The sequence below is a fragment of the Macrobrachium rosenbergii genome, chromosome 45 (assembly GCF_040412425.1).
Source record: "Macrobrachium rosenbergii isolate ZJJX-2024 chromosome 45, ASM4041242v1, whole genome shotgun sequence".
NCBI lineage: Eukaryota > Metazoa > Arthropoda > Malacostraca > Decapoda > Palaemonidae > Macrobrachium > Macrobrachium rosenbergii.
The window spans coordinates 33,912,856-33,940,678 of record NC_089785.1 but is presented as its reverse complement, the minus strand read 5'-3'; the positions used below and the strand labels follow the sequence as shown (position 1 = coordinate 33,940,678).

General features: G+C 39.2%; 1 protein-coding gene across 9 annotated transcripts in view; it reads left to right on the top strand.

Annotated features, from left to right (window-relative positions):
- Positions 1-27,823, top strand: part of Cc2d2a (Coiled-coil and C2 domain containing 2A) — a 102,808-nt gene that overhangs the window by 11,317 nt on the left and 63,668 nt on the right. For all 9 annotated transcript variants that reach the window (XR_010850527.1, XR_010850526.1, XM_067089029.1 and 6 more), the window contains exons 5-9: positions 12,110-12,241; positions 12,459-12,594; positions 25,377-25,497; positions 25,778-25,978; positions 27,367-27,786. Coding sequence is in view for 7 of the 9 variants with exons in the window: in XM_067089029.1 (XP_066945130.1) it covers positions 12,110-12,241; positions 12,459-12,594; positions 25,377-25,497; positions 25,778-25,978; positions 27,367-27,786 (1,010 nt within the window). In the remaining 2 variants the exon portion in view is untranslated. The remainder of the gene's footprint in view (positions 1-12,109; positions 12,242-12,458; positions 12,595-25,376; positions 25,498-25,777; positions 25,979-27,366; positions 27,787-27,823) is intronic.

Genomic DNA, 27,823 nt, shown 5'->3' with positions numbered 1-27,823 from the left:
AGTGACTGGCCTCTCTTCCTCCTCCTTCCCCATCCTCCAACTTCTCCTCCTTAGGGATGAGAATAGGACTTGAACCAATAGCTGCTGGAACTGGCACTGCGGTAAGACTACACATCGAGCACCCGTTCTAATTTTCTTATAGAATCATAAGAGCAATTCCACTCCTTCCTCTAGCAAGGGGAGGAAGGAGAGACTGGCAATAAGGGAACCCTATCTCGGCTTTTCCTTTTTGCCTCCAACTCTAGATCCTTCCAGCCTATTTCGTAGGAGTTACGTTTCGTCACTCATGCGAAAAGGTCCAGTATCTGACATTTGATCTTGCAGTTCCTACACTCCGATCAATATGTCAGAGGCACGGTACTCCTCCTCGCTCTTTCAACCAGGAGGAGTAACCCAGGTGTGTAGAACTCCAGTCAGTTCAGGAGACTCACTCAGATTCCTCCCTCCAACCAGTGAGTCTTCCTAATGTAAAGGACTGAGGGTTTGTATATTGTGTCGTAACAAATAACAATTTTTAAAGTAAATTGTATTTTTCCTAACTATACAAACCCGAGGTCCTTTACACTTTATGCCCACCTCATGCCACCCCTCAATCTGAACCTGGACCGAAAGGCAAACTGGAATGTTTACATGTGGGCAGGCGGGTATCCCCGCCTACCTGGCAGTAGTTACTGCCTAACCACCTTGCTCAAGAGTTTAACGACCGTTTCCAGCCTACGCCTGAAAGTAATTCCTAATGTAAAGGACCTCGGGTTTGTACAGTTAGGAAAAATACAATTTACTTTAAAAATTGTTATTTTTGACTACAGGATAATCAGTGTCATTTGGCAGGGACCTTTTATCCATGTACTTGTGTGGTATCTCTAGGTCTCAAGACCAGATACTTTATTGTAAATGATCTTGGCCCAGAGTCCTGTTGTTATGTATTGTTATCACAGAATAAGAACTATTTCTTTATTTCCAGACATATAACTGTACTATGTTGAACAGTCTCTCAGCATCTGGCGTGTTGGATTAAGTGTCATTCTCATTCAGGAGAAGACTTTGTTGTGTATTTTTAGAATCCCCTTCAGTTTAGTCAGACTGCACATGCACTCTGTGTGTTTGTGTGTATTGGGGGGGTTGAGGGGATTTCCCATTTATGATCATGATGATGACATTGAGGGAACTATTTGCTTGGCACTATTGTCAACTTAGCACTTGTTTCTTTTAGAGTGGTTTATCATTACCAGCAAAAGGCCATAACCCTTGGAGATTTTGGGAGGTCCCAGAATGCATCTGTGACATATTGCCCTGAACCCATACTGGTATAGCAATGTTTTTCTTTTATTCTTGTTAGTAAATGTATTTTTGATATAAGTAACTTACCAAGTAATTACATTGCTATAGTTTCTATTAACCGCAGCTAAAAATGTTGAAATTCGGGGGTCGCGCAGTTTTGTTGGCTAGGTGACTAACCCTGCCCACTTTCAGGGTAAGAGAGGAACAGCTAGTAAAAATAGCCAATTTGTTTCTGCTGGTTAATGGCTGTACACCAGCTTTTAGCAGCAGCAGTTCTGATTTTGGATTTCGTCTTTCCTAGTGATTTCTTATCGTATTTGGTGACGTATTCTTGCTTTGATAGCCTTTCGGCATTATTAGATAGAGTTAGACTCTTGTTTTTTTTTTACTTTTATTGTGATTCTCTTTACTGTATAACGACTCCTAATTTACCGATTGTGATTTTAGTTGACTTTTTTTTCCAAATGTCAGACTCAAGTTCGACTAGCTTTAGGTTGCTACAATACGTGTTTGACTAAGGCATCTTACGATTCACATTCTATCTGTATGGATTGTAGGGGACAAATTTGTTCAGAAGACTTACGATGTAATGAATGTGTAGACTGGGGCAGTAAGAAGTGGAAGACTTAAAGATCTCATTTAGACAAACTGGCTAGAGATAAAAAGAGAACAGCGATAGCCAGACGGATTAGTGAGTCTTTAGCTAGTCAGGGATCTCCGGTTGATCATGATATTTTGATAATTCTAATGTCGAGATTGACGTTCCTGTTATTTCTGTTGATCCTGTACCCAGTTCTCCTGCTATGCAACCCACTCCATTACCCGGCTCTCTCGCTTCTGAACCCAACACCATTGCCAGCCTTGAGTGTAAAATTGATAAAAGGTTTGAATTGATTGTTGAATCTATTGCGAAATTAGCCTCTTCGGTGAAGGTCCTTATGGACAATAAGAGTGATTTGGAGCGCCCTGTTACTCATAGTGTCAGTGCAGTGTCGGTGGAGCGCCTGATTGTGCCTAGTGTCATTGATGTGTTGGCGGAGGAGGTGGCTGCCCATCCCACCGATTCTCCTAGGCAGAGGTCAATGTCATACTCCCCTAAACCTGGGAGCAGTCAAACTGGTAGCCTACTGGGGTCTACCCACGGATAGCCGCCCCCTTGGTTGAAACTGTTGTTGAAGTCCAGGTTTCAGCCAAACGCCACTGGAAAGGCGTATCCCTGGACGTGCATTGCCTTTCATCTAGCTCAGATGATTCTTCTCCCAGACACCAATGGTGTTTTGTGGATGAATCACGCCCTCTGAAAAGGCGTGCGGGTGATGTGTCTCATTCTCCTCCAGTACTGTGTAATAAATTCAAGGAACCTGTTTGCAGTCCTCTCCCATCATGGAGTCACTGGGACAGTCCAGAACGTTTTCCTTCTGTTCTTCCCTTGGTTGAGAGCCAGAGAGCAGCTTCCAAGTACTGTATCCTGCTTCTCCTAAGCGCTCTTCGTCTAAAGGCGTCTTCTGAGTGTCCTCTTGCACCCGAGACTGGCTCCCGAGCGCCCAGCAGTATTGAAGCTCCCTTGACTGCCGAAAACCCGGTTGCTTCTGAGTGCCTGAAATTGTCTCAACGCTCGACGGGCTCCTTCTCATGCTGCTGTGTCAGAGTGCCCGTCTTCTCTAGAGCATCACAGAGCGCCCGTCTTCGCTCGTCCACTCTTCGATTCTTGGATCGCCAACTAAGAAGTGCCCATTGGTGCCCGAGCTTCCTTTGGCGCCCGGTCTTCTGTTGGTGCCAGAGCATCACTGTGCTTATGCCACCGACACTTTGACTCCTTCGGCTGTTATTGTTCCCTGAGCAGTTGGGCATTCTTCTGTATCTTGAACTTCTGTGCCTCAGGCTTTAACCTCTTCCAGCAAACAAGCACCCTTCATGGTAGACCCAGTTCAGAGCAAGCTCGACAGTATTTTGAGCCTGTTGAAGAAGGCTGCATCAACCCCCCAACCTACAGACTTGGCTTTGTCTCCTGTATCCTCAGACGAGGAAGAAGAAGTTATTGCTCAAGACGCTTGTCCTTAAGCTTTTATGCATTGCTACTAAGGTATCTTCTTGCTACCTTCCCAAATTGCTTTTCGCCTGCAGCTCCTTCTTTGCCCACGTCAACTTTTCTTGGGGAGTCACAGTCTTCCGAGTCTTCGAGACTACCCAAGTTAGTGCTTTCTTCTTCTGCCAAGGAAGCCTTCAGTGTTATTGAGGGATGGCTAGCGGAGAAGAGGGAACAAGGTAGAGCCATTTTCAGTTTCCCTTCTTCTAAATTGTCTAAGAGGAGACAGCTCTCTTATGCCACAGGGGAAGCTCCTTCTCTGGGAGTTCCTGCCTCCTACAAGTGGGACTTCTCCAGGTTGATCGATTCCTCTCGTTGTTGTTGTTGTTGTGGTTCCCCAGACTCTGTTATGCCAGGAAGCCTGCACCGCGCAAGAAGGACACCACGCTTACTGGATCTGACCATAACTGTGTGGTAGTGTGGATGTTGTGTTGTTGTCTAAGGGCTGCCAAGTTAGGGCAACCTACTAAGAGATGTGTAATTGTGTGGGGACTAACTTGGCAGAGTGGACATATGTCTGTTTGGGTGTTGTCTATGCGGTGTTTGTAGGTGTTTAGTGATTGGTGATGACCACAGCGAAGTCGAGTCAGGTGTACTCTCTCCAATCTTGAGAGCTGTGTTTCTGTACTGCTTATGTTGGGTGGGGGTGCCAGTATTTTGTTGTTGGGAAGGTTATTAAGTGCTTGTCTGGTGAGGTGAGTATGGATGTGCTTTTGTTTTGTGTGCTGTTTGTGGGTGGTGGTATAGAATTCAAGATATCTGTATAGTGTCTGTGTGGTGTATTCACTATTTGCCTGTGTGTTGGAGGGTGGTCGTGAAGGTAATAGCATGGGCTGTTTGTGTTGTTTATGACCGATGCCAAGAATTGTGTGCCTCTCATGTCTAAGTGTTGCCTGATGGTGAGAATCTTGGTTTCGGCATGTAAGTGTTCTATTGGTGTGGATTGTGTACTGCCAAGGATGATTCTCAGAGCTGTGTTTTGTATTATTTGTAGTTTGTTTAGTTGTGTGTTGGATATGGCAGGGTGCCAGGCTGGGCTGGCGTAGTTTATTATGGAGCGGATGTATTGTTTGTATACTGTGATGAGCGTTTCTTTTTGTTGTCCAAATGTTGTGCCTGTTAGTGATCTTAGTGCATTTAGTCTAGGTCTGCATTTCTTGATGATGTTACTGACATGTGGAGCAAATGACACTGAAGTGTTGTATGTGACTCCTAGGATTTTTGTTTCGTGTGTGTGTGGAATTGTGGTGTTGTTCAGCGTTGCTGTGGGTCTGTACTGATGTTCTTTGTTGTGACTAGTGAGAAGTGTACTTGTGGATTTTGTTGGTGCTACCTGTAATCTGTTTTGTGTGAGCCAGTTTTCAAGTTGTGTTATGTAAGTCTGTACTTGTGTGGAGCATACGTTTTTGTCTGCATGTATTGATATGATTGTTAGATCGTCTGCATATGAGGAGATGTATATGTTGTTAGGTGGTGTTGGTATGTCATGCATGAATAGGTTAAAAAGTGTTGGGCTTAGGACGGAGCCTTGTGGGACGCCGTTCTGGAAGTTTCTGATTTTGGATGACTCGCCATTGTAGTGTACAAATGCTTGTCTGTCTGTTAAGTAATTGGCGAGCCAGCGTTTGGTGTTGTTGTGTAGTGTGGTGTTGTAAACTTTGTTGATGAGAAGTGGTCTAGAGATGGCGTCAAAGGCTTTACTTATGTCTATTGTGATTAGCAGTGTTCTTTGTGGTGGGCGTCTGGAGTTAATGCCATCTTGTATTTTTTGTGTAAGGTTGGTGAGTAGCGTTGTTGTGGAGTGGTGTGGTCTGTAGCCATGTTGAGTGGGTGACAGTGTTATGTGTGGTGTGGTTTTATGTGTAAGATGAGGCGTTCTACTACTTTTGATGGTGTGCAGAGTAAAGTTATAGGTCTGTATGAAGCTGCTTGTGTAGGTGTTTTGTTTGGTTTTAGAAGTGCTATTATTTTCCCCAGTTTCCAAATGTGTGGTATAATGCAGTGTGCGTATGAATAATTGGCTATGTTTGTCAGTGTTTGTGTGCCATGGGGACCTAGATGTTTTAAATGAATGTTTGAAATGTTATCGATGCCCATGGCTGCAGAGTTTTTAAGTTGTTTAATGATTCTAGCAGTGTCTTCTGTTGTGGCTAGTATTACTGTGTAATCTAATGGGAACTGTTGTTTGCGTCTGTAGATGTGTCTGTCTTCTTTGTATTTGCGTAGGTGGCTGATTTTTGCGTAGTGGTTTATTAAGATGTTGGCTTGTTTGCGTGAAGGGATCTTGTCAGATGTGGTGATTGAGGCGTGACTTTGAGTGTTCCCACTGTTTGAATTGATGAGACTGTTGATAGTTTTGTGTAGTTTGGATGGGTTGGTTCTGTAGTCTAGTGTACCTTGAAAAGTTTGCCAGTTCTCTGTCTGTTTTTGAGTTAATTTGGTGTTTATTTCTGTGTTTAAATCATGTATGCGATTTGTTGTGATTTGTGTGTGTGGGGTTGGTGTATTTCTTAAATTGTTTCGTTCTGTTATGAGTCTGTTTATGTCAGGCGTGAAGTTTGGGTTGTAGTGTTTTCTGTTGCCTTTAGGAACGTTTCTTTTGTCTGCATTGTTTATTATGTCGTTGAATTGTATTGTTGTGTTGTTTAGTGTCTGTGATGATGTTATGTGTGTGTGGTTTAACTCCTGGAAATGAGCCTCAGTGGTTTCCAAGTACTCATCCCATGGCTTGTAGTTAGGGATGGTGTGTCTTGTATGTGAGAAAGTGTCATGTGTGGTTCGGAGTGTTATTAAAATAGGAAGGTGGTCTGATGATAGGTCTGTTTGTGTTTTCCATGTGATTGATGGTGCTATGTTGGGTGAGCAAAATGTTATGTCTGGGAAGTGAGACTAAAGTTGGCTTGGTGTGGTATGTGTGTGTGCATATCTGTGTTGTTTAGTATGTATAGCTGATCTAATTGTGTTGAGATGTCTGTGCCTCTTTGTGTGATGTCTTGATGGGCGTACCAGTCTGTGTGTTTGGCATTGAAATCTCCTCCCAGAAGTATATCTGGGAGGGTATTCAACGCCTGCAGTCTAATTGTGAAGTTTGCTGGTAAACCCGGTGAATATTCTGGAGGATGTATGTGTTGATGATTGTGATTTGTTTATTGTGCCCTATTTTGATATTAAATGCTTGTAGTTCTGTGTGTCTGTCTACTTGTGTTAGTGTTCTGATGTACTGCGTTTTTTCAATGTAGGATATGTTATGGTGTATGTATGTGATGAGGCCTCCGCCATCACCATGTTGTCTGTCTTGTCTGATGGCTGTGTAATTTGGTATGTTGGGTGTTTTATGTGTGTGTTTCAGTTTTGTTTCTTGAATGATGGCTATGTGGATCTTTTGTTTGTGCATGAAATGTTTTAGTTCAATGTGTTTGTTGCGAATGCTGTCAATGTTTAATTGTAAGATGTTTATGTTGCGGCGATTATGTCTAAGTGTGTGAGTGCGTGTATTTAGTGGTGCATTTCTGTGGGCGTTAGGTGAGTGTGTGCTATGGGGTGTTGGGGTTTGTGGGGATGTTTGATTTGTAGGAATGGGTGATGGTGTTCTGGGATTGGAGGAAAGTGTGGTAGATGTGGGAGATGGTGATCTGTGTGGTGTTGGTTGGTTGGTGTTTTGTTGGATAGGAAGTGCTTGTTGTGTATTGTTATTGTTTGTTTGTGTGTGTGTGTTACGGCATATGATGCACTTCCAATGTACATTGTAGTCTTTTAGTGTTCTCAGTGTGGTGCACTCGAAGGTGTACCCACCCACCACACAAGTTGCAGTGGACTGATCCACCCGGCGCGAGAAGCTGTGATTTGTGTGCTGCAGATGGGACATGTGTGGGGCCTGGGTTTAATTCTATGTTACCGGCTAGGATTAATTGTAGGGATATAGAAGCCGGGTTACCATATCCCTTCAGAGAAAAACTGGAGATCCAGTTGTGCGGCGCCACCCCGGCGCGGTACCCTCGGAGCATTGGGGAGCCACTCCTCCTCTTCTCCCCTCCCTTGTCTTCGCAGTGGGGTTGTATTGTGGACGTTTGATCCAGGCGGCCGTGTTTTCCACCGCCGTCTGGAGAGGTCCCACACGATGACGCGTCCACTCCGTAGATCTGCCTTTGCTTCAGTGAAGATGATGTTCAGTTTGACGGAGCTCTTACACCTTCTTAAAAACTTGTTTAAGGTGTTCGAAGTGTTGAGTTTTCTCAATTGGGCAGTGGGTTCTCTTGCCCGTAAGATTAAGGAGTGCCCTACTATTCCTGAAGATGGTGCCTCTGACTTTGGGGTCCTCTAGTGTATCGATAAAGGAATCAGGGACGGTTCCCAGGAATTAGCTTCCCTTTACACAGTGGGAATTTTAAAGAAGAGAGAACTGTGGTGTTCCTACACCTCTAGGGGAGTGACTCCCTCCCAGAAGTCAGCCCTTATGTTTTCCCTGCTGGATCATCATCACCTGTTCCCGCAGGCTCCAGTTCTGGAGATTTCTTCGGATCTTCAGAAGAAGAATATGCAAGATCTTCTTGCCCAATCCTCTAGGCATCCTAAGGAGGTGCCCACTCATACCTCCAGGACAGTCTCCCCGCTGCAGACTCTGCCCTTTCATGGCAGTAGACAAAGATCCCTGTCTAGTTCCCGTTCGTCCAGCAGATTCGTCTCCAGAGTCATTAATAGATCCTCATCCCGTTCTGCCTCTCGCAAGTGAAAATTTCTTCTTCCGAACTTCATTAGGAGTCAGGATCCTTCTCTTGTGGGAGAAGTGGAGAGAGAGGGGTGGCAGAGTCCTGGATTGTCAACGTTCTGAGGGAAGGCTATTCTATCCCCTTCAAAGAAAAGCCACCTTTAAGCAGCTCTCCAATAACATTATCAGCGTACTCCAAAGGCTCGAGGAAGTCTTTGGCCCTCTCAGAAGAAGTGTCGTCCCCTCTCAAGAAGAGGATGATAGAATTAGTATAGAATGTAGGCTCCCCGGGGTACTACAATCGTCTTTTTGTGGTGCCCAAAGCTTCTGGGGGCTAGAGGCCCGTCCTGGACGTCAGCGCATTGAATGTCTTCATTCAGAAGACAAAGTTCAAGATGGAGACGAATCGAACCATCATGTCATCCATTCACCAGGGAGACTAGATGACATCCATAGACATGCAGGATGCATGCTTCCACATCCCAATACATCGGGAATTGAGGAAGTTTCTGAGGTCCATGTTTGGGAATAAAGTGTTCCAGTTCCGTGCTCTTTGTTTTGGGTTATGGACGGCGCCTCAAGTGTTTACCAGAGCGCTTGCTCCTTTAGCAAAATGGCTCCATCTGATGAGAATCAAGATCTCCCTTTATTTGGACGATTGGCTACTTCAGGCCCAATCAAAAGAGAAATGTTGGGAGGACCTTCAAAAGACTCTTCTCCTAGCCCAGGAGCTGGGATTGATAAACGTTCAGTAGTCTCAGTTGATTGTGTCACGATGGATTCTTTATTTAGGGATGATAATAGACTCTCAGAGTTTTCAGGTTTCCCTCACCAAAGAGAATAGTCTTGCCTCAGGGTAGTGCACAGATTTCTTCTTCTGGACCAATGCTCTGCCAACGAATGGATGAGTCTTCTCGGGACGTTATTGTCCATAGAACAATTTGTACTCCTGGGCAAACTTCATATTAGACCGCTCCAATTCTTAAGAATCAGTTGGAACAGGGAAAAATACCTAGACTCTTTCGTGTTCCGAGTAACTCCAGAGATAAAAGAGGATCTGCGTTGGTGGAGCTTAGAAGGAAGGTTGTCACAAGGAAAATCTCTCCTTCCATTGAACCCCAACCTAGACTTCTTCTCAGATCGTCGAACCTAGGTTGGGAGCTCTGTCGAACCAAGGTTGGGGAGTTCTGTTGGGAGACATGGAAATTTCAGGGACCTGGTCTCCGGAACAAAGAAATTGGCACATAAATGTCAAGGAGTTGAAAGCAGTTCATCTGGGGTTACAATTTTTCAAAGAAGTGTTCAACAAGACATTCACAGAGCACTCCGACAGTACGACTGCCCTGGCGTATATCAAAAACCAAGGGGAGACACACTCTTTCTCCCTTTACGAGATGGCAAGGGATCTTCTGCTTTGGGCAGAGCAATTTCAAGTCAAGCTTCTTACTCGCTTGATTCAGGGGAAGCTCATATTCTGGGGGACGAACTAAGTTGCCGAAGACAGGTGTTACCCATTGAGTGGACTCTGGATCCTCATGTTTGCTCAGATCTTTGGAAGTTGTGGGGGACTACAGTCATAGACCTGTTCGTGACTTCCAGAAACCATCGTCTCCCTCTGTTTTGCTTGCCAGTACCAGATCCTTTAGCATGGTCAAACAGTCACCTTTATGCATTTCCCCCCTTCAGCATGGTAAGACAGGTGATCAACAAATTCTAAACTCACCAAAATCTGTCAATGATCCTATTATATATTTGGCCAACAAAGGAATGGTTCCCGGATCTTCTCGACCTCCTCGCAGACTTTCCGAGGCTGCTACCTCAAAAACCTCATCTGCTAAAGCAACCGCACTCCTGGCATTTTCATCAGGGATTGTCTACTCTGGCCCTAACAGGATACAGACTGTCAGGAAACTTCTTAGAAAGACGGGGTTTTCAAGATCAGCTTTGTAGCTATTGCCAAATGCAGGCGACTGTCCTCTGATAGAGTATATCAGGCTAAGTGGACAGAGAATGGTGCAGGAAGTGCAGAATGTCGTCTTCTCAGACATCTATAGCCAAGATAGCAGACTTTCTACTATATCTTAAGACCGACTGGAACCTGTCATCCTCAACGATCAAGGGTTATAGGGCCATGTTAAGCTCTTTCTTCAGAGGTAGCAGTAGTGCCATGGAACCTGGACGTGGTCCTTAAATGGTTGTCTGGTCCCTGATTTGAGCCTATGCATTTGATTTCCTGAGAGATCTAACTAGAAAGACCTTCTTTCTAGTCACTTTAGTGACTGCAATACGAATCAGTGAGTTCCATACAGTGACAAAAGAGTGAGTTTTTCCCAAGGGAATGCTGTCTGTTCCATCTCTTTAGGATTTCTAACCGAGAACGAGTCCAGTTCCAATCCATGGCCTCATTCCTTTGCAATTAAAAGCTTGTCTGAGATTGTAGGCCCAAATGAGGAAGAGAGAGTATTGTGTCTTGTGAGAGCTCTAAGGTTTTATCTTCACAGAACAAAGAAGATTTGTGGTCCTTCAAACACCTTATGGTGTTCTGTTAAGAATCCCTCTCTGCCACTTGCAAAGAATGCTTTGGCATTCTTCCTTAGAGACCTCATCTTGGAAGCCCATTCTTCTGTTGAAGATGAGTTTTTTCCCTTGTGCAAAGTGAGAGCTCATGAAATTAGTGCTGTAGCCACTTCGTTGGTGCTCAAGCGTAACTTGTCTCTCTGCTCGATATTGCAAGTGACTTTTTGGGAATGTAAGTTGGGCTTTGCAACTCATTATTTGAAGGAAATTGAAACAGTTTACGATAATCACAGTACTTTGGGTCCATTATTGTGGCTGGCATGGTGTTGGGAGAAGAAGCATAGGAAGTAATCCTTCCTTCCTTTCTTCACCTTGATTTGCGGTGGTTGAGTTTTTAAGGGAACCTGGGAGGGTACACTGTACCAGAGTGCCCTCCAGTCCCTCGTAGTTGGGCAGTGGTTTTTAACTTTTTATGGTATTAGGTGACATTTATTTCACTGTCATTTTTTCTGTACTGCGCCTTGGGCAGGGGCAACATTATTACCTTTGCCAGCAATTGGAATCATCCTTTACGCACTAATATAGCAGGCAAGCCTCGGCTATACTGCTGCACCACGATACGATAAGGAAAGTGCCAGTGGAGGCAGTACCTTCCTGCAGCAGCTCCCTTATCAAGGAAGGAAACAATGCATTTTTTAATGCTAGCAATCCTTTCTGTTCTCAAATTCATTACCATTATTAATGTTTTGGGGTAGATTGTTCACGCATCCCACCTCTTATCAATGTGGGAATCAGCAATTTAATTACTTGGTAAGTTACTTATATAAAAATGACATTTTTATGATAAAATAAAGTTTTATATATACTTACCAAGTAATTACATAATTGAAGCCTTCCCTTCTCCCCTCACATGAACAATATGGCACAAACAAATTGAATACTTTTGCTAGTTGTTCCTCTCTTACCCCGAAAGTGGACGGGGTTAGTCACCTAGCCAAACAAAATAGCGCGACCCACGAATTTCAAAATTTGTAGCGGCTGGTTAATAGAAACTATAGCAATGTAATTACTTGGTAAGTATATATAAAACTTTATTTTATAAAAAAATGTCATTTTCATAGTGTAAAGCAGATTATAATGTGAGTTCAAAACTGTATGAATAAGTCAGTATGTTTGAAAATAAAAAAAAGAGAGGGTTAAGAGTGTGTGTAAGTAGGGTTTACATTTATGAAACTGAAATTTTTTGAATTATACTGATGTGGAGTTGGAGACAATTCTAATACTGGCTATATTTTGCAAACTTGGTTTTTTTTAAGTACACATATCTGGGTACCTGGAAATAATGTTTTCTGGACAGCAAAGAGTAAAATCTCTGTTGAATGGTGGCTCCTTCCAGTACGGTAGTAATTCACACTAATTATATCAGTGGTACTTTAGTTTGAGTTGCCTTTGGAGTGCCTGCCTACTCTGAGAATATTATTGCTATGCCTATTGTAATTTTTTTTTCTACACAATCTCAGGTGAAGAAACAGAGAAACTGTCATTGGTTGCTCCTTCGTCGTACTTAGCATCCCAGGTTGTTCCAGCCGTGTACATCCCTGAATATGAACATCTTGTTATGGAAAACCTCTTTATTCCTTCCATGCTGCCAAGTAAGATCATATGGTATTGAAATGTTCAGTAGTAATGTACAGCATTAGGGAACCCCTATGATTTTGGCCCATCGAATAGCAAAGGGATTTTTCAGATGAACATTTAGGTGAAAAATCTTAAAATATGCAGATAATGAATAATTTTTAGACTTATAAAAATGGAGTATGTGCTTGACTGAACTAAATGCTTGTCACAAGAGAGTAACTTCTCACACAGGTGATAGTCAAAGTAAAGTTGACGCAGAGGAGCTGAGAGATTTAGAAGATGAAGGGCTCTTCGTTGGAGAGAAGCCTTACCTGTCTCAGACAAACCAGCACATCATCGAAAACCGATTGCTCCGTCAAAAAAACAAGTTTGTTTCATCACTGAATTTTTGCATGTTTGGTTCTAGATTGCAATGTCATTCGATTTTAAGAATGGATTTAATGATCTCTTGGAAAGTGTGCTATTTTGAAGAAATTATTATTATTATTATTATTTGCTATTTTGAAGAATTATTATTATTATCATTATTATTATTATTATTATTATTATTATTATTATTATTATTATTATTATTATTATTATTATTATTATTATTATTATTATTATTATTATTATTATTATTATTATTGGAGAAACACATCCACAGTTATGTGTATGTACATACACATAAAGATAAATCTGTACAGAAAGCTTTCAGAAAACTGTTTGTTTCCATTTTTCAACTGAAAAGGAGAATCAAACAGTTTCCTGAAAGCTTTCTGTACAGATTTATCTTTAGATGTATGTACATATACATAACTGTAGATGTGTTTCTCCATTTTAAGACTCGTGCTACTATGAGTATTTTATTATTATTATTATAATCAGAATGAAGTTAAGTATACCTTAGTTTTACCAGACCACTGAGCTGATTAACAGCTCTCCTAGGGCTGGCCCAAAGGATTAGACTTATTTTACATGGCTAAGATGCATTTAGATTGACACATTATTATGTCTAACTAAAAATCAACCAAATTAGCTGAAAATCACCTATCTGATGTAGATTAGTGTGAAAAATAGATTTTTGAGACTATTAACCAAGTTTGATGTGAATTTCAATGAGTAATATTAATTTGAAATCTTAAAAGGATTCGTACAAGTTTATTAGCTGGATGATATTGACTAAATTTTCTGCAGATGTTCAAGTAGTAAAATACTTTCAGAATAATAAAATAACTTTAATATTACTCTAAAAACAAAAAAATTAGGTTTTATTATTACTGACTCAAAAAGTCCCTTGTAGATCTCATGTTCTTCATGGACTTGGCAGGCTAGCTGACGAAAATTTTTCAAAAATTCAAGAACCGTGTAAAACATTTTAAAATTAAGTTAGAAGACTGAATATTTGACAGGTTGTTTTGCTAAACAAGATGAGTATATGTTTAAAATCTTGAAAAGATTGGTCAAGTTTTTCTATTATTGCTTTTAAGTTTGAGCACTGTAACTATTATTGCTCATAAATGCACTTTAAAACAATGAAAAATGTGTGAATTTAGATGCAATACATGTGCGGATAGATACATTAAGCTCAAATAACATAGGGAACTTCATACAACGTTCTAGCTTGACTTCTGTTAAGTAAAAACTATAGATTTGGATAATTTAACTGAAATTCTTGAATGTAATCAATGGTGTTCCTCATAGTAATGCTTTTGGCCAAGTATTATTTATGCTGTATAAGCAAAATATGAGGTTTAGCATTGAAAGCAAGATCATTGCTTACACTGATGATGCTGCTCTATCTGCACCAATCCCATCTCCTGAGTGTAGATCTCTTGCTGTTGAATCACATAACAGAGTTTTAGTTAAAATTAGTCAAAACTCAAAATTTGTTTATAATTAGATCTAGAAAACTGGATCTACCCCCACCTCACATCTTTTTACTAACATTGCTTCTTTTACTAATTGCAACTCATTTAGAATTTGTGTTTTTCTTGACTGAAATTCATTTTTGTGAAAAATATAGTTTAACTCTCATCACTTGCTTGAAAATGTTTTTTCAAGATACTTGTCTATCCTAGGGAAATGTTTTCATTCTTTTATTCTTCAGTTTTCCGAATATGGCTCCCCTGTTTGCATCTTAGGTTACTGGGCAAAAACTTGAGCTATATGTCATTTCTTATCACAGACCTAACTATTTATTTGGCACTGTTGTTTAATTAGGTCATTTTGGATGTTTTATAACACTTTTGTTTTTCTCCTCTAAAATTTTCCCAGACTATACTGTGTACCATCAAGTAGAACAGTTGATATTCAGTTAATTCCAAGAGTCTTGCATTCTCTTCTATAAGATTCAGTACCACACAGTTATCTATAAGTTTTGTTCCAGTTATGACCAAATTATGGTATGGCCTTCCTAATTACATATAGTAGCTGAATCGTTGGAACTAGTGAATTTCAAACTTTTTGCAACTTTTTTTTTTTGTTGAGCAAGCTTACGTGGGTTTCATTGATTTGAGTATTTGTTTTTTATTTGGTTTTAACCCTTAAACGCCTGTTGGACGTAGCAAACGTCGACTAAAATTGTCTGTTGAATGCCGAGTGGACGTAGCAAACGTCGACTACAAAAAATTTCAACCTTCGGTCAACTTTCACTCGACCGAAATGATCGAAAAACGCAATTGTAAGCTAAAACTCTTACATTCTAGTAATATTCAATCATGTACCTTCATTTTGCAACAAATTGGAAGTCTCTAGCACAATATTTCGATTTATGGTGAATTTTTGAAAAAAACTTTTTTCTTACGCCCGTGCGGTAACTCGGCCGAAAATTTCATAAATTTTCGTCATTTTGTCGTAATTTTTGCACTGTTCTATATTAGCCGTTACATAAAGTTTTATATATGAAAATGTGTGCAATTTCATGTACAATACAACAGAAAATAACTCATGGTTGTAGCTTTTATCAGTTTTGAAATATTTTCATATAAATCACGATAACTGCCAAAATTTCAACCTTTGGTCAACTTTGACTCGACCGAAATGGTAAAAAAACGCAATTGTAAGCTAAAACTCTTACTAGTAATATTCAATCATTTACCTTCATTTTGCAACCAATTGGAAGTCTCTAGCACAATATTTCGATTTATGGTGAATTTTTGAAAAAAACTTTTTCCTTACGTCCGCGCCAGAAATTCTTTCATCACGTTGTCGTAATGTTTGCACTGTTTTATATTAGTCGTTACATAAAGTTTTATATATGGAAATGTGCACAATTTCATGTAGAATACAACAGAAAATAACTCATGGTTGTAGCTTTTATCAGTTTTGAAATATTTTCATATAAATCACGATAACTGCCAAAATTTCAAGCTTCGGGTCAACTTTAACTCGACCGAAATGGTAAAAACGCAATTATAAGCTAAAACTCTTACATTCTAGTAATATTCAATCATGTACCTTCATTTTGCAACAAACTGGAAGTCTCTAGCACAATATTTCGATTTATGGTGAATTTCTGAAAAAATTTTTTTTCCTTACGTCTGCTTGCTGCTGTAACTCGGCAGAACATCTCAGAAATTCTTTCGTCATGTCGTAATGTTTGCATCATTTTAAATTAGTCGTTACATAAACTTTTATATATGAAAATGTGTGCAATTTCATGTAGAATACAACAGAAATTAGCTCATGGTTGTAGCTTTTATCAGTTTTGAAATATTTTCACATAAATCACGATAACTGCCAAAATTTCAACCTTCAGTCAACTTTAACTCGACCGAAATGGTAAAAACGCAATTGTAAGCTAAAACTCTTACATTCTAGTAATATTCAATCGTTTACCTTCATTTTGCAATAAATTGGAAGTCTCTAGCACGATATTTCGATTTATGGTGAATATTTTAAAAAAACATTTTCCTTACGTCTGCGTGGTAACTCTGCCGAACATCTCAGAAATTCTTTCGTCTCGTTGTCGTAATATTTGCACCGTTTTATATTAGTCGTTACATAAAGTTTTATATATGAAAATGTGTGCAATTTCATTTACAATACAACAAAAAATAACTCATGGTTGTAGCTTTTATCAGTTTTGAAATATTTTCATATAAATCACGATAAATAGAAAAAATTCGACTTTCGGTCAACTTTAACTCGACCGAAATGGTCGAAAACTGCAATTGTAAGCTAAAACACTTACAGTCTAGTAATATTCAATCAATTAGCTTCATTTTTCAAGAAACGGGAAGTCTCTAGCACAATATTTCGATTTATGGTGAATTTTTGAAAAAAAAAAATTTTTACGTCCATGGCGTTTAATTCATGCATCATTTTGTGATAATATTTTCTGTGTGTTGCTTTGATCGTTTTAAAATTTGTTATATACCAAAATCATCGCAATTTAGTGTACAATACAACTAAAAAAAATTAAGTCATTAGCTTTAACCGTTTTGCTTACAGCGCGATTTGTATACAATTATATACGAGTTTTTTTTTGCACTGTCATATATTCCAATATTTATATATGATAATATTTTTTTTTCATTTCTGATGGTTGCATACTAAACTTCAGGCAATGACAAAAAAAATGAGCCAAAAATGAACTCTTAATCTTAAAAACTAAGGGTACTGTGATTTTTTTAAAAAAACTTTTTTTCCACTTCGGCGCTAACTCACCGAACACCGCCAGCATACGGGAGACGTTTTTGTAAATAGGGCTTCGGCGTTAAAGGGTTAATATTGGCCTTACTTTGTTATGCACTTAATTCTTATGTATTTCTTCATTACTTCTGATTTTCCTTTATCTGCTGGGTTGCTTTCCCTGCTGGGGGCTTTGGCTTGTAGCATTTTCCCTTTCCAGATTCTTTAAAAAATAAGCAAAGCTGTATAGGCCAATTAGATATAATAGTACAGTGCCAGTGCTACAAGAAAACATTTATGAAAATCTGAACACAATTAATGAGGCCTACATGTGAAAATAAGACCTTTTAAATCTTACAGAGTAAAGAACAATTTTTTTGAAAGTCTTATATTCAAAATCAATACAGGAGTCCAGTTCAACTGTGTTATCAGATTTATACCTTAAACATTTTTGAAAGGGGGGAAAGGTCTTTCTATTTTCATGTTAACAATGACAAAGCCTGGTTAATATACAGTAACTTGCTTCCATTTGCAATCTGATGTGAGGTGCAAACTACTAATTTTAGTCTTCACAGATTGAAAAGGGACTTTGAAAGCGATGTATTACACTCTCCTTGGAGAATTGTTATCCAACTAAGTTCAGACTTTTAGGTTGTAAGATTCATGAGATAAAAAATGCAGCTAGTAAAGGTTCTTACTCAAAAATATTTAAGCACAAGGAGTTTATACAACAACGAAGTTAATGCAAACAATGCACTAATCAGAATTCTAACTTAGACTAATAATATTTCTATTACAGAATTAGGTAGTAGGCTTGGCTAATGATTGCCATGTTAAGTGAATAGGCAAGTTAGTCATAACATATGGCTGAAATAGTCTTAAACTAATCCCTGACACAGTGGAAGTTCAGTAGGCTATTAAGAATTAACAAATGACAAAAGAGAACCTAGGCCTAACTTTGATGTGTGCCTTCCTGATTTTAAAAATAAATTTTGTGCACTGCCATTTTAACATCTACATTTTACTGTTATAGTGCATTAGACTAAGCTACAGCGTATCAAAAACAACATAATGGGTTTCTGGAGTTCTGTGATCAAAAACTACTAACTTTAGTCTTCACAGACTGAGATACTGTAGAGCTTTGGAAGTGAGGCACTACCCTTTCCTTCGAGAAACATTTTCAGAAGTACAAACTTTTAGGTTGTAAGAGTCATGAAATAAAAAAAATGTGACTAGTAAAAGTTGTTTATTATATTTCAGAGAGTTTACTTTTTAAAAAATACAAAAAATATTTTTTGCACAAGGAACTGAAGTTAAATGCAAACAGTTTACTAAACAAAAATTTAACTTTTTCTTTATACTTTTCTTACAAAATTAGGTAGTAGGCTTGGCAAATGATTGCCATATTAACCCTTAAACGCCTACTGGACGTATCATACGTCGACTAAAATTGTCTGTTGGGTGCTGAGTGGATGTACCGTATGCCGACTACAAAAAATTTCAACCTTCGGTCAACTTTGACTCAACCGAAATGGTCGAAAAACGCAATTGTAAGCTAAAACTCTTACATTCTAGTAATATTCAATCATTTACCTTAATTTTTCAACAGATTGGAAGTCTCTAGCACAATATTTCGATTTATGGTGAATTTTTGAAAAAAACTTTTTCCCTACGTCCGTGCGGTAACTCGGCCGAAAATTTCAGAAATTCTTTCGTCATTTTGTCGTAATTTTTGCACCGTTTTATATTAGCCGTTACATAAAGTTTTATATATGAAAATGTGTGCAATTTCATGTAAAATACAACAAAAAACAACCCATGGTTGTAGCTTTTATTAGTTTGGAAATATTTTCATATAAATCACGATAACTGCCAAAATTTCAACCTTGGTCAACTTTTGACTCGACCGAAATGGTAAAAACGCAATTGTAAGCTAAAACTCTTACATTCTAGTAATATTCAATCATTTACCTTCATTTTGCAACAAATTGGAAGTCTCTAGCACAATATTTCGATTTATGGTGAATTTAAAAAAAAAAAAATTTTCCTTACGTCCGTGCCAGAAATTCTTTCGTCACGTTGTCGTAATGTTCGCACCATTTTATATTAGTCGTTACATAAAGTTTTATATATGGAAATGTGCGCAATTTCATGTAGAATACAACAGAAAATAACTCATAGTTGCAGCTTTTATCAGTTTTGAAATATTTTCATATAAATCACGATAACTGCCAAAATTTCAACCTTCGGTCAACTTTAACTCGACCGAAATGGTAAAAAAACTCAATTATAAGCTAAAAATCTTACATTCTAGTAATATCCAAACATGTACCGTCATTTTGCAACAAACTGGAAGTCTCTAGCACAATATTTTGATTTATTGTGAATTTCTGAAAAAAAAAAAAATTTTTTCCTTACGTCTGCGCGCGGTAACTCTGCCGAATATCTCAGAAATTCTTTCGTCACGTTGTTGTAATGTTTGCATCGTTTTACATTAGTCGTTACATAAACTTTTATATATGAAATTGTGCACAATTTCATCTAGAATACAACAGAAAATAACTCATGGTTGTAGCTTTTATCAGTTTTGAAATATTTTCATATAAATCACGATAAATAGAAAAAATTTGACTTTCGGTCAACTTTAACTCTACCGAAATGGTCGAAAACTGCAATTGTAAGCTAAAACACTTACAGTCTAGTAATATTCAATCAATTAGCTTCATTTTTCAAGAAACGGGAAGTCTCTAGCACAATATTTCGATTTATGGTGAATTTTTGAAAAAAACTTTTTCCTTACGTCCGTGTGGTAACTCTGCCGAACATCTCTGAAATTCTTTCGTCACGTTGTCGTAATGTTTGCACCGTTTTATATTAGTCGTTACATAAACTTTTATATATGAAAATGTGCACAATTTCATGTAGAATACAACAGAAAATAACTCATGGTTGTAACTTTTATCAGTTTTGAAATATTTTCATATAAATCACAATAAATAGAAAAATTCTACTTTCGGTCAAATTTAACTCATAACCGAAATGGTCGAAAACTGCAATTGTAAGCTAAAACACTTACAGTCTAGTAATATTCAATCAATTAGCTTCATTTTTCAACAAACGGGAAGTCTCTAGCACAATGTTTCGATTTATGGTGAATTTTAGAAAAAACTTTTTTACGTCCGCTGCGTTACTTAATTCATGCATCATTTTGTGATAATACTTTCTGTGTTGCTTTGATCGTTTTACAATTTGTTATATACCAAAATCATCGCAATTTTGTGTACAATACAAAGAAAAAAAAATAACCTGTTAGCTTTAACCGTTTTGCTCACAGCGCGATTTGTATACAATTATATATGAAAAATTTTTTTTGCACTGTCATATATTTCAATATTTATATATGATAATGATATTTTTTTTCATTTCTGATGGTTGCATACTAAACTTCAGGCAATGACAAAAAAAGGAGCCATAAATGAACTCTTAATCTTAAAAACTAAGCGTGCTGTGATTTTTTAAAAAAAACTTTTTTTCAGCTTCGGCGCTAACTCCCGAACGCCGCCGGCATACGGGAGACGTTTTTGTAAATAGAGGCTCGGCGTTAGAGGGTTAAGTGAATAGGCAATTTAGTCATAACTTATGTGGCTAAAATGGAGTCCTAGCCTAAACTGAGACAGTGGAAGTTCAGTAGGCAGTTAAGAATTAACAAATGATCAAAGAGAAGCTAGGCCTAACTTATGGTGTTTGCCTTCCTAATTTGGGAAAATTATTTTATGGTTGCCCTTCAGCATCCACATTTTACTGATTTTGGTATGATAAACTAAGTTAAAAAAACAACCTTATGGGAAACTGGAGAGTGACTGCAGACTGGGGAGTATAAGTATGTGTTTGAGTAAAGTTTGCCAAAAAAACTAAACCTAACCTTAACTACACTTCAGTATATTGGGTTTGAAGTCCATGGCAGAAACTGGGGAGTGAATGCAGACTGGGGGAGTATAAGTATGTGTTTGAGTAAAGCTTGCCAAAAAAACTTAACAACCGTAACTACACTTATATTGAAGTGTAGTTAAGGTTGTTAATTTTTTTTTGGCAAACTTTACTCAAACACATACTCCCCCAGTCTGCAATCATTCCCCAGTTTCTGCCATGGACTTCAACCTTAATATATTGAAGTGCAGTTAAGTTTAGGTTAAATTTTTCTGGCAAACATTACTCAAAAACTCCATAGCAGAAGCTGGGGAGTGATTGCAGACTAGGGGAGTATAGTTGAAACTGAGCAAATAACCATAAATTTTTTTACCATTACAGAACTCCAAAAACCCACATTTTTTTTTTCAGTACCCTCTAACTTAGCTTAAGTCACTGAAAATCACAAAATGTGGATGTTGAACGGCAGTGCTCAAAATATTTTCCCAAAGTTAGGAAGGAAAACATCAAAGTTAGGCTTAAATTCTCTTTTGTTATTTGTTAATTCTTAATTGCCAATTGAACTTAAACTGTGTTTGGGCTTAGGTTAGGACTCTATCTTAGCTACATTCTATTATGACTAATTTGCCTGTACTATTAATACATCAGTCAATACATCCGACCAACTAATGTCTGTGAAGGGTGTCTGTATTAGTAAGTGTGCTGTGTCTGATCGGTCTGTGAGCGGGTGCCCAGTGTCCAAGCGTCCAGTATCAGTGGGCACTAATGTTGATGTCCGTCCACCTACCAGTAAGCATGCCGCACCACAGGTGGGACTCTCAGTACCTGGAGTAACAGGTGTCAGTTCCCTTGTAGTTGAGGATCCGTCTTTGGCGCATATTCAGTGCCGTCTTGATAGCATTCTGAACCTCTTACAGAACCAGCTCTGGTGTTTCAGGTTCCCACAGGCCCTCCGATGTCTCCTATTTCCTCTGAGGATGAACCTGTGGACGAGGATACACTAACATCAAAATATTCGGCTCTTTTGCAGTTTTGCAGTTCTTCCTGGTGTGTTATCCAGATTTCTCCTCTCCAGCCACTCCATCCTCTCCAGGCTTGGCGTTTATGATGCGGCAACCTGCAGGGTCTGCCAAGTTACTGCGTATGGTTCTTTCCTCCGCATCCAGGAAAGCTCTAGCACTTATCAACGAATTGTTGTCGGAGAAGAGGGAATTTGGAAAAGGAGTCTTGTGTACACCGCCTTCTCATCTGATATGATAGAAGTATCTGTCGTATGCCACTGGAAAAGCTCCTTCCTTGGGAGTTTCTGCCTCCTCTCAAGGGGACTTCTCCAGTCTCATCAAGGCAACACGTCTCTCAGACTTCTCTTCAGCTAGGATTCTTTTTACCACTTCAGAATTAGATCATCTTCTAAAGGATATTTTTAAGGTCTTCAAGGTCCTGAGTTTCCTTGAGTGGACCATAGGAGCATTGGCTAAAAAGATCGAGGACTGCTCATTGCTTCCGGAGAACTTTGCCGCAGATTGGTTGGGTGTTCTAGCTTGCACGGATAGAGCAGTAAGAGACGGTGCCCATGAGTTGGCCACCATTTTGATGAAGGGGGTGCTTAAAAAGCATGATTTGTGGTGCTCATTCACTTCTAAGGGGGTCACTCCCTCTCAGAGGTCTTCCCTGCTGTTCGCTCCTTTAGATCGCACCAGCTTGTTTCTGCAGGAAACTTCGGAACATGTGATGGGCGAACTGCAGAAGTGGACTCAAGACGTGCTCGCTCAGTCTGCCAAGAGGACTAGGATCCCTGCATGAGCTTCTTCGGTTTCAACTGTCAGGACTTCTCCGTTGGCTCAGCAGCCCTTTCCAGGAAGTAGAGGCCGCTTCCAGCCCTGTCCAAAAGCCAATCTGCGTCCAGTACGACATAGCAAGAAACCTTCCAACAAACCCATCCCTTGCAAGTGAGTTACCTGTCCTCCATGTCCCAGTAGGAGCAAGGCTTTTTCATTTTTGGAGCAGGTTAGAGACAAGGAGAGTAGATCTATGGGTTCTACAGGTTGTAAAAGAGGGCTATGCAATCCCTTTCAGGGAGAAACCTCCCTTAGTAACCTCCCCCATCAGGTTAACGGCGTACTCTTTAGGCTCGGAGAGATTTTCAGCCTTGTCTTGGGAAGTTGTAGCTCTGCTCGAGAAGCAGGCTGTGGAGGAAGTCAAGGATATAAGCACAGAGGGATTTTTGTAGTCCCCAAGTCATCAGGGGGAAGGAGACCTGTCCTGGATGTCAGCGCTCTGAACTTTATTCAAACTACAAAGTTCAGAATGGAAACAAATCAGTTGGTCCTGTCAGCCATCCACCAGGGAGACTGGATGGTCATGATCGATATGCAAGACGCATACTTTCATGTTCCAGTTCATGGAAAGTATCTGAGATTTATGCTCCAGGACAGGGTCTTCCAGGTTCGGGTTGTGTGCTTCGGCCTCTCCACGGCTCCTCAAGTTTTTACCTGTGTTCTTGCTCCATTGATGAAGTGGTTGCACCTCATGGGGATAAACGTGTCTCTATACCTGGACGACTGGCTTCTACACTCCCACTTGAGATCCCAGTGTATGGAGGACCTTTAGAAGACTCTTTAGCTTGTGCAAGGTTGAGAATTACTGATTAACTTAAAGAAGGTGCAATTAGTCCCCACTCAGTCGATTCTATATTTGGGGATAGTGATAGATTCTCTGAATTTTCAGGCTTTTCCGTGTGAACAAAGAATTCAGAATTGCATCAGGAAAGTCTGGAAATTCATTTCTTGCCCATCCTGCTCAGCCAACGCTTGGATGAGCCTTCTAGGAACACTGTCCTCATTAGAGAAGTTTATTCCTCTGGGCAGATGACACACCAGACCGCTACAGTTTTACCTTAAAGCCAACTGGCGGAAGAAAGTCTTTTCAGATTTTTTCGTCTTCAACATCACCCCCGAAATCAAGGAGGACCTTCGGTGGTGGAGAACTGATTTGTGACAGGGGTGTCACTATCTTCTGTGAACCCCAACCTAAAGTTGTACTCAGATGCTTCAGATCTGAGTTGGGAGCCCTTCTCAAAGGTTTGGAGGTGTCAGGGTTATGGTCTCTGACCGAAAGAAACCTTTACATCAATGTCAAGGATTTGAAGGTGATACATCTGGCTCTTCGGTGCTTTGCAACAGAGATCTTTGATAGGACAGTTGCAGTCCACTCGGACAGCATGACCGCACTGGGCTACATCAAGAGCCAGGGAGGGACCCACTCCTTTTCGCTGTGCGAAGCAGCCAAGGACTTCTATGGGCATAGAGCAACAAGACCACTGTTATGACCTGCTTCATCCAGGGCAAGATGAACGCCCTTGTGGACGAATTGAGTGGCGGCAAACAGGTTCTACCGATGGAGTATACACTCAATCCACAGGTGTGCACAGGCCTGTGGAGGCTGTGGGGCAAACTGTCAATAGACCTGTTTGCAACGTCAAGAAAGCATCATCTCCCTCTGTACTGTTCCCTGCCATCGTGTTGTTGGCGCAAGTTATGAAGGCGTTCTCTACAACCAGTCTAGATGTTTTGTTGGTGTTCCTGTACAGAAAACTCATATGGCGGGAACACTGGAAACGGCTTTGAAGACAGCATATCTAGAAAAATCGTATACTCCACAGTAGCAAGGAAACGAAGAAAAAACGTAAGAGAACACACAGAAAACGGTCACCTGGGGGGAGGGATCAGAGAAAGACCAAGGTCAAGAGGGGGTGGAGGTCACACAGGAAGAGCTAGGCGATTATAGGATTAAAAGTACCCAGCACACAGATATAAATACAGCTGGACTACTCAGCTGCTCACTGTACGGATACTTGATAATGTGGACTGTTTGTCCAAGAAAGCTTGTAACTTTTGAATAAAAACTCCATTAGATACCATCCAGTTTGAATGAGGTCCTTTTTGTAATATATATATATATATATATATATATATATATATATATATATATATATATATATATATATATATATATATATATATATATATATAGACACACGCACAGGAAACCCTCAGTATTCGCAGGGGATGCATCCGCACCCACCCGCAAATAGCTAAAATCTGTGAATACTTAAAACCTCTCTAAAACCACTTAGAACTGCCTATTTTGATAGTTTAAACACAAAAAACCCTCTAAAAAGTGCATTTAGTCATGAAAATGATATGATAATACAGTAATTAGTGAATATTTCTCAGTGAAAAATACCGTGAATGGGCAAATTTTCGCGAATAATGGGTAGGTACTTTCACAGAGAAATCCATGAATACATGAGTCCATGAATAGTGAGACCACGAATATGGGGCCTTACTGTATATATATATATAATATATATATATATATATATATATATATATATATATATATATATATATATATATATATATTTTGTCTTTAATACTTGCATGAAAAGTGTATACTAGACTTTCTTTTGTTTAAGATGACCAACACAACTTTGTGCCCAGGTTATACAGTACTATCCCATTACTTTTATAAGATTTTCCTCTTTTTTTTTCTGCAGTATTGAATGTCCCTCATAAGCTTTCATCAAAATATTCTCTTTATGTACAGGAGATGGTTTTTAGAAACAGGATTCTTAGATAGGATGGACAACCCTATCAATGATAAGATCTTTCATCACCTTCCAACTGACGGAGATGTTGATTTGGAGCCTCTGACAGCATTCGTTGAGGTAATTCTTGTTTTGAAATTTGTGTCCTCATTCATTATTGGTGTTAAAACAGGTTGTATTTGTTGAATCTTGCACTGTGTTTTGAAATTGAACAGTTGATTTTATTTGTATAGTAGCAATGGTTTTATCTTCATGCATTACTAAATCTTTCATTATCTGTGTGAGAATGTTCGTTCTTGTACTGATTTACCTCTAAAAATGTGATTCACTGCTATTAATTTTTTCAAAACGTTCATCTGATAACAGTTTGTTATTGTTCCTGTACTTTCTGCATTTTTAGCCCAAGTATGGAGAGGAGCTACAACTTATTAACCAAGAAGATGGGGGAATGTTAGATTTGGAAATCCACCAACTGACATTTGTCCACCATTCTCTCTTCTCACCTGAGCATGTGTTGGGTGCCCAGCTTAAGGAATACTACAAGATGTACTCTGAGAGAGCAGTTCTCAACGTCACCAAAATGCTTAAAGAAAAACTTACGGTTAGATTTTACTGTATGAGCCTCTTATTTAGATATATTTTGATAGGTCTGAGTAATGTGTTTGGGCCTAAATTTTGTTACATTTTTGTTGAATAAATTAAACAGTAAGATATGGGAATGAGAGGACCAAGGAGGAGAAGGAACAAGAAAGAAATCTAGAGAAGCTATATAGGGACAGGGATTTCCTTTGACCTAGATTCTGAAACAAAAAGTGATAATAGAAATGGATTTAGGTATGAGGAGAGCTCAGATGATTTGGAATTTATAAAACATGAAAACTGTAGAATACATTTTATGGATTTTCCTCATGATGGACAGGTAACTACCATACTTTTATAGTATTTTAAAATTAACGGTAATTGAATAAGATTATTTCTGTAGTGTAAACATTATTTTTTGCACTCCAGGTTAGCATATTTATGATATATTTATCCATTTTGATTTTTATCATCTTTCATGAACTGAATTTTATTATTTGTTGTTTGCTTTTACAAATGCAAATTTTTGTAATCACATTTGAAGCTTTGAGGCCACACATATGAGACTGCAGGTTCTACTTACTTTGTGATATTGTGAAAGTACTGTATTTTATACATGCCTTATAGAAAGATGAGTAATCAAAGGGAAAATTCTGTTGAGGGATATCTAGAGTTTTCATTTATAACAGAGAAGCTGTTGTGGATTTTCTTCTTCAAATTACAGGCAGTCCCCAGTTATCGGCGATCCAGTTTTATGGCGCTTGTCTTGCAACGACAATAACTGGATTTTCGGTGCCAATATCCACTTATTGGTGGCGATCTTTGGCTATCAGCGCTGATATCCAGTTATCCACACCAATAGCGCTTTTATCGCCGATTTTTTGTTATCGGTGATTTTCGGTTATCATCACGCCGTTGGAAACGGAACCCCCGCTGATAACTGGGGACTGCCTGTATTTTATAGTGAAAGCCACTTTCATTGTTCCCAGGAAACTATATTGTAACAGACGTAATCCACTATGCACTTCAGTTTTGACATGTCACCTGTAGTAACCTACTGCTGAATACTCTGAGTGTAAAGTAATGATAACAGTTAAACATATTGTGTGAATGTCCCAAGTATAATCAGAAGCAGCTATCAAGTTTTGGAAATAAATTGATCAGTGAAATTTTGCCAAACCTTGTTGCCAATTAATCCAAATAAATTGATCAGTGAAATTTTGTCAAACTTTGTTACCAATTAATCCAATTTGAATTCTTTGGGGCAGCCCTGTGAGAGCTAATATTCAGGTCAGTGCTCTGGTAAAACTTTTTTAATAATAATAATAATAATGTCATCTGTACAGACTTAGGCTGATATGAAATAATGGTTTTTCTGAATTAGTGAAGCTACTTTAAATCTTTCCAAAGGTTGTACGGGAAGCCTTTGCCAAGATTGAGCATTCAGACGTGAGAGGGAAGCACCATCCCAGGTCTGTTCGGGACGAGATGGACATCACTCAGAGGCGCAGCATTTACCAGAAAGAAATACGCGAGTGTAGAGAGGAGTACAACCTGGAAGCCGAAAGGGACCGAATCCTTCTGATGGATATCCTGAAAGTATGGAAGAACATGAAAGATTTGAGGAAGAAGAATAAATACCACAGCACGCCACTGAAGTTGATTATTAAGAAAGAGGAAGTCAACAGAGAGGAGGAGGAGGAGCAACGGAAGGAAGAGCTGAGGCAGGACATGGCAGAAATACTGAGGGAGCATGAGATTGCCTTTGAAAAAGACATGAAGAAGTACAAGCAAGACTTGGCCGAGTGGAAGGCAGCTTATAAGAAAAAGGTGAGATATGTTAGGATTGGACTTTATCAGTGAATCA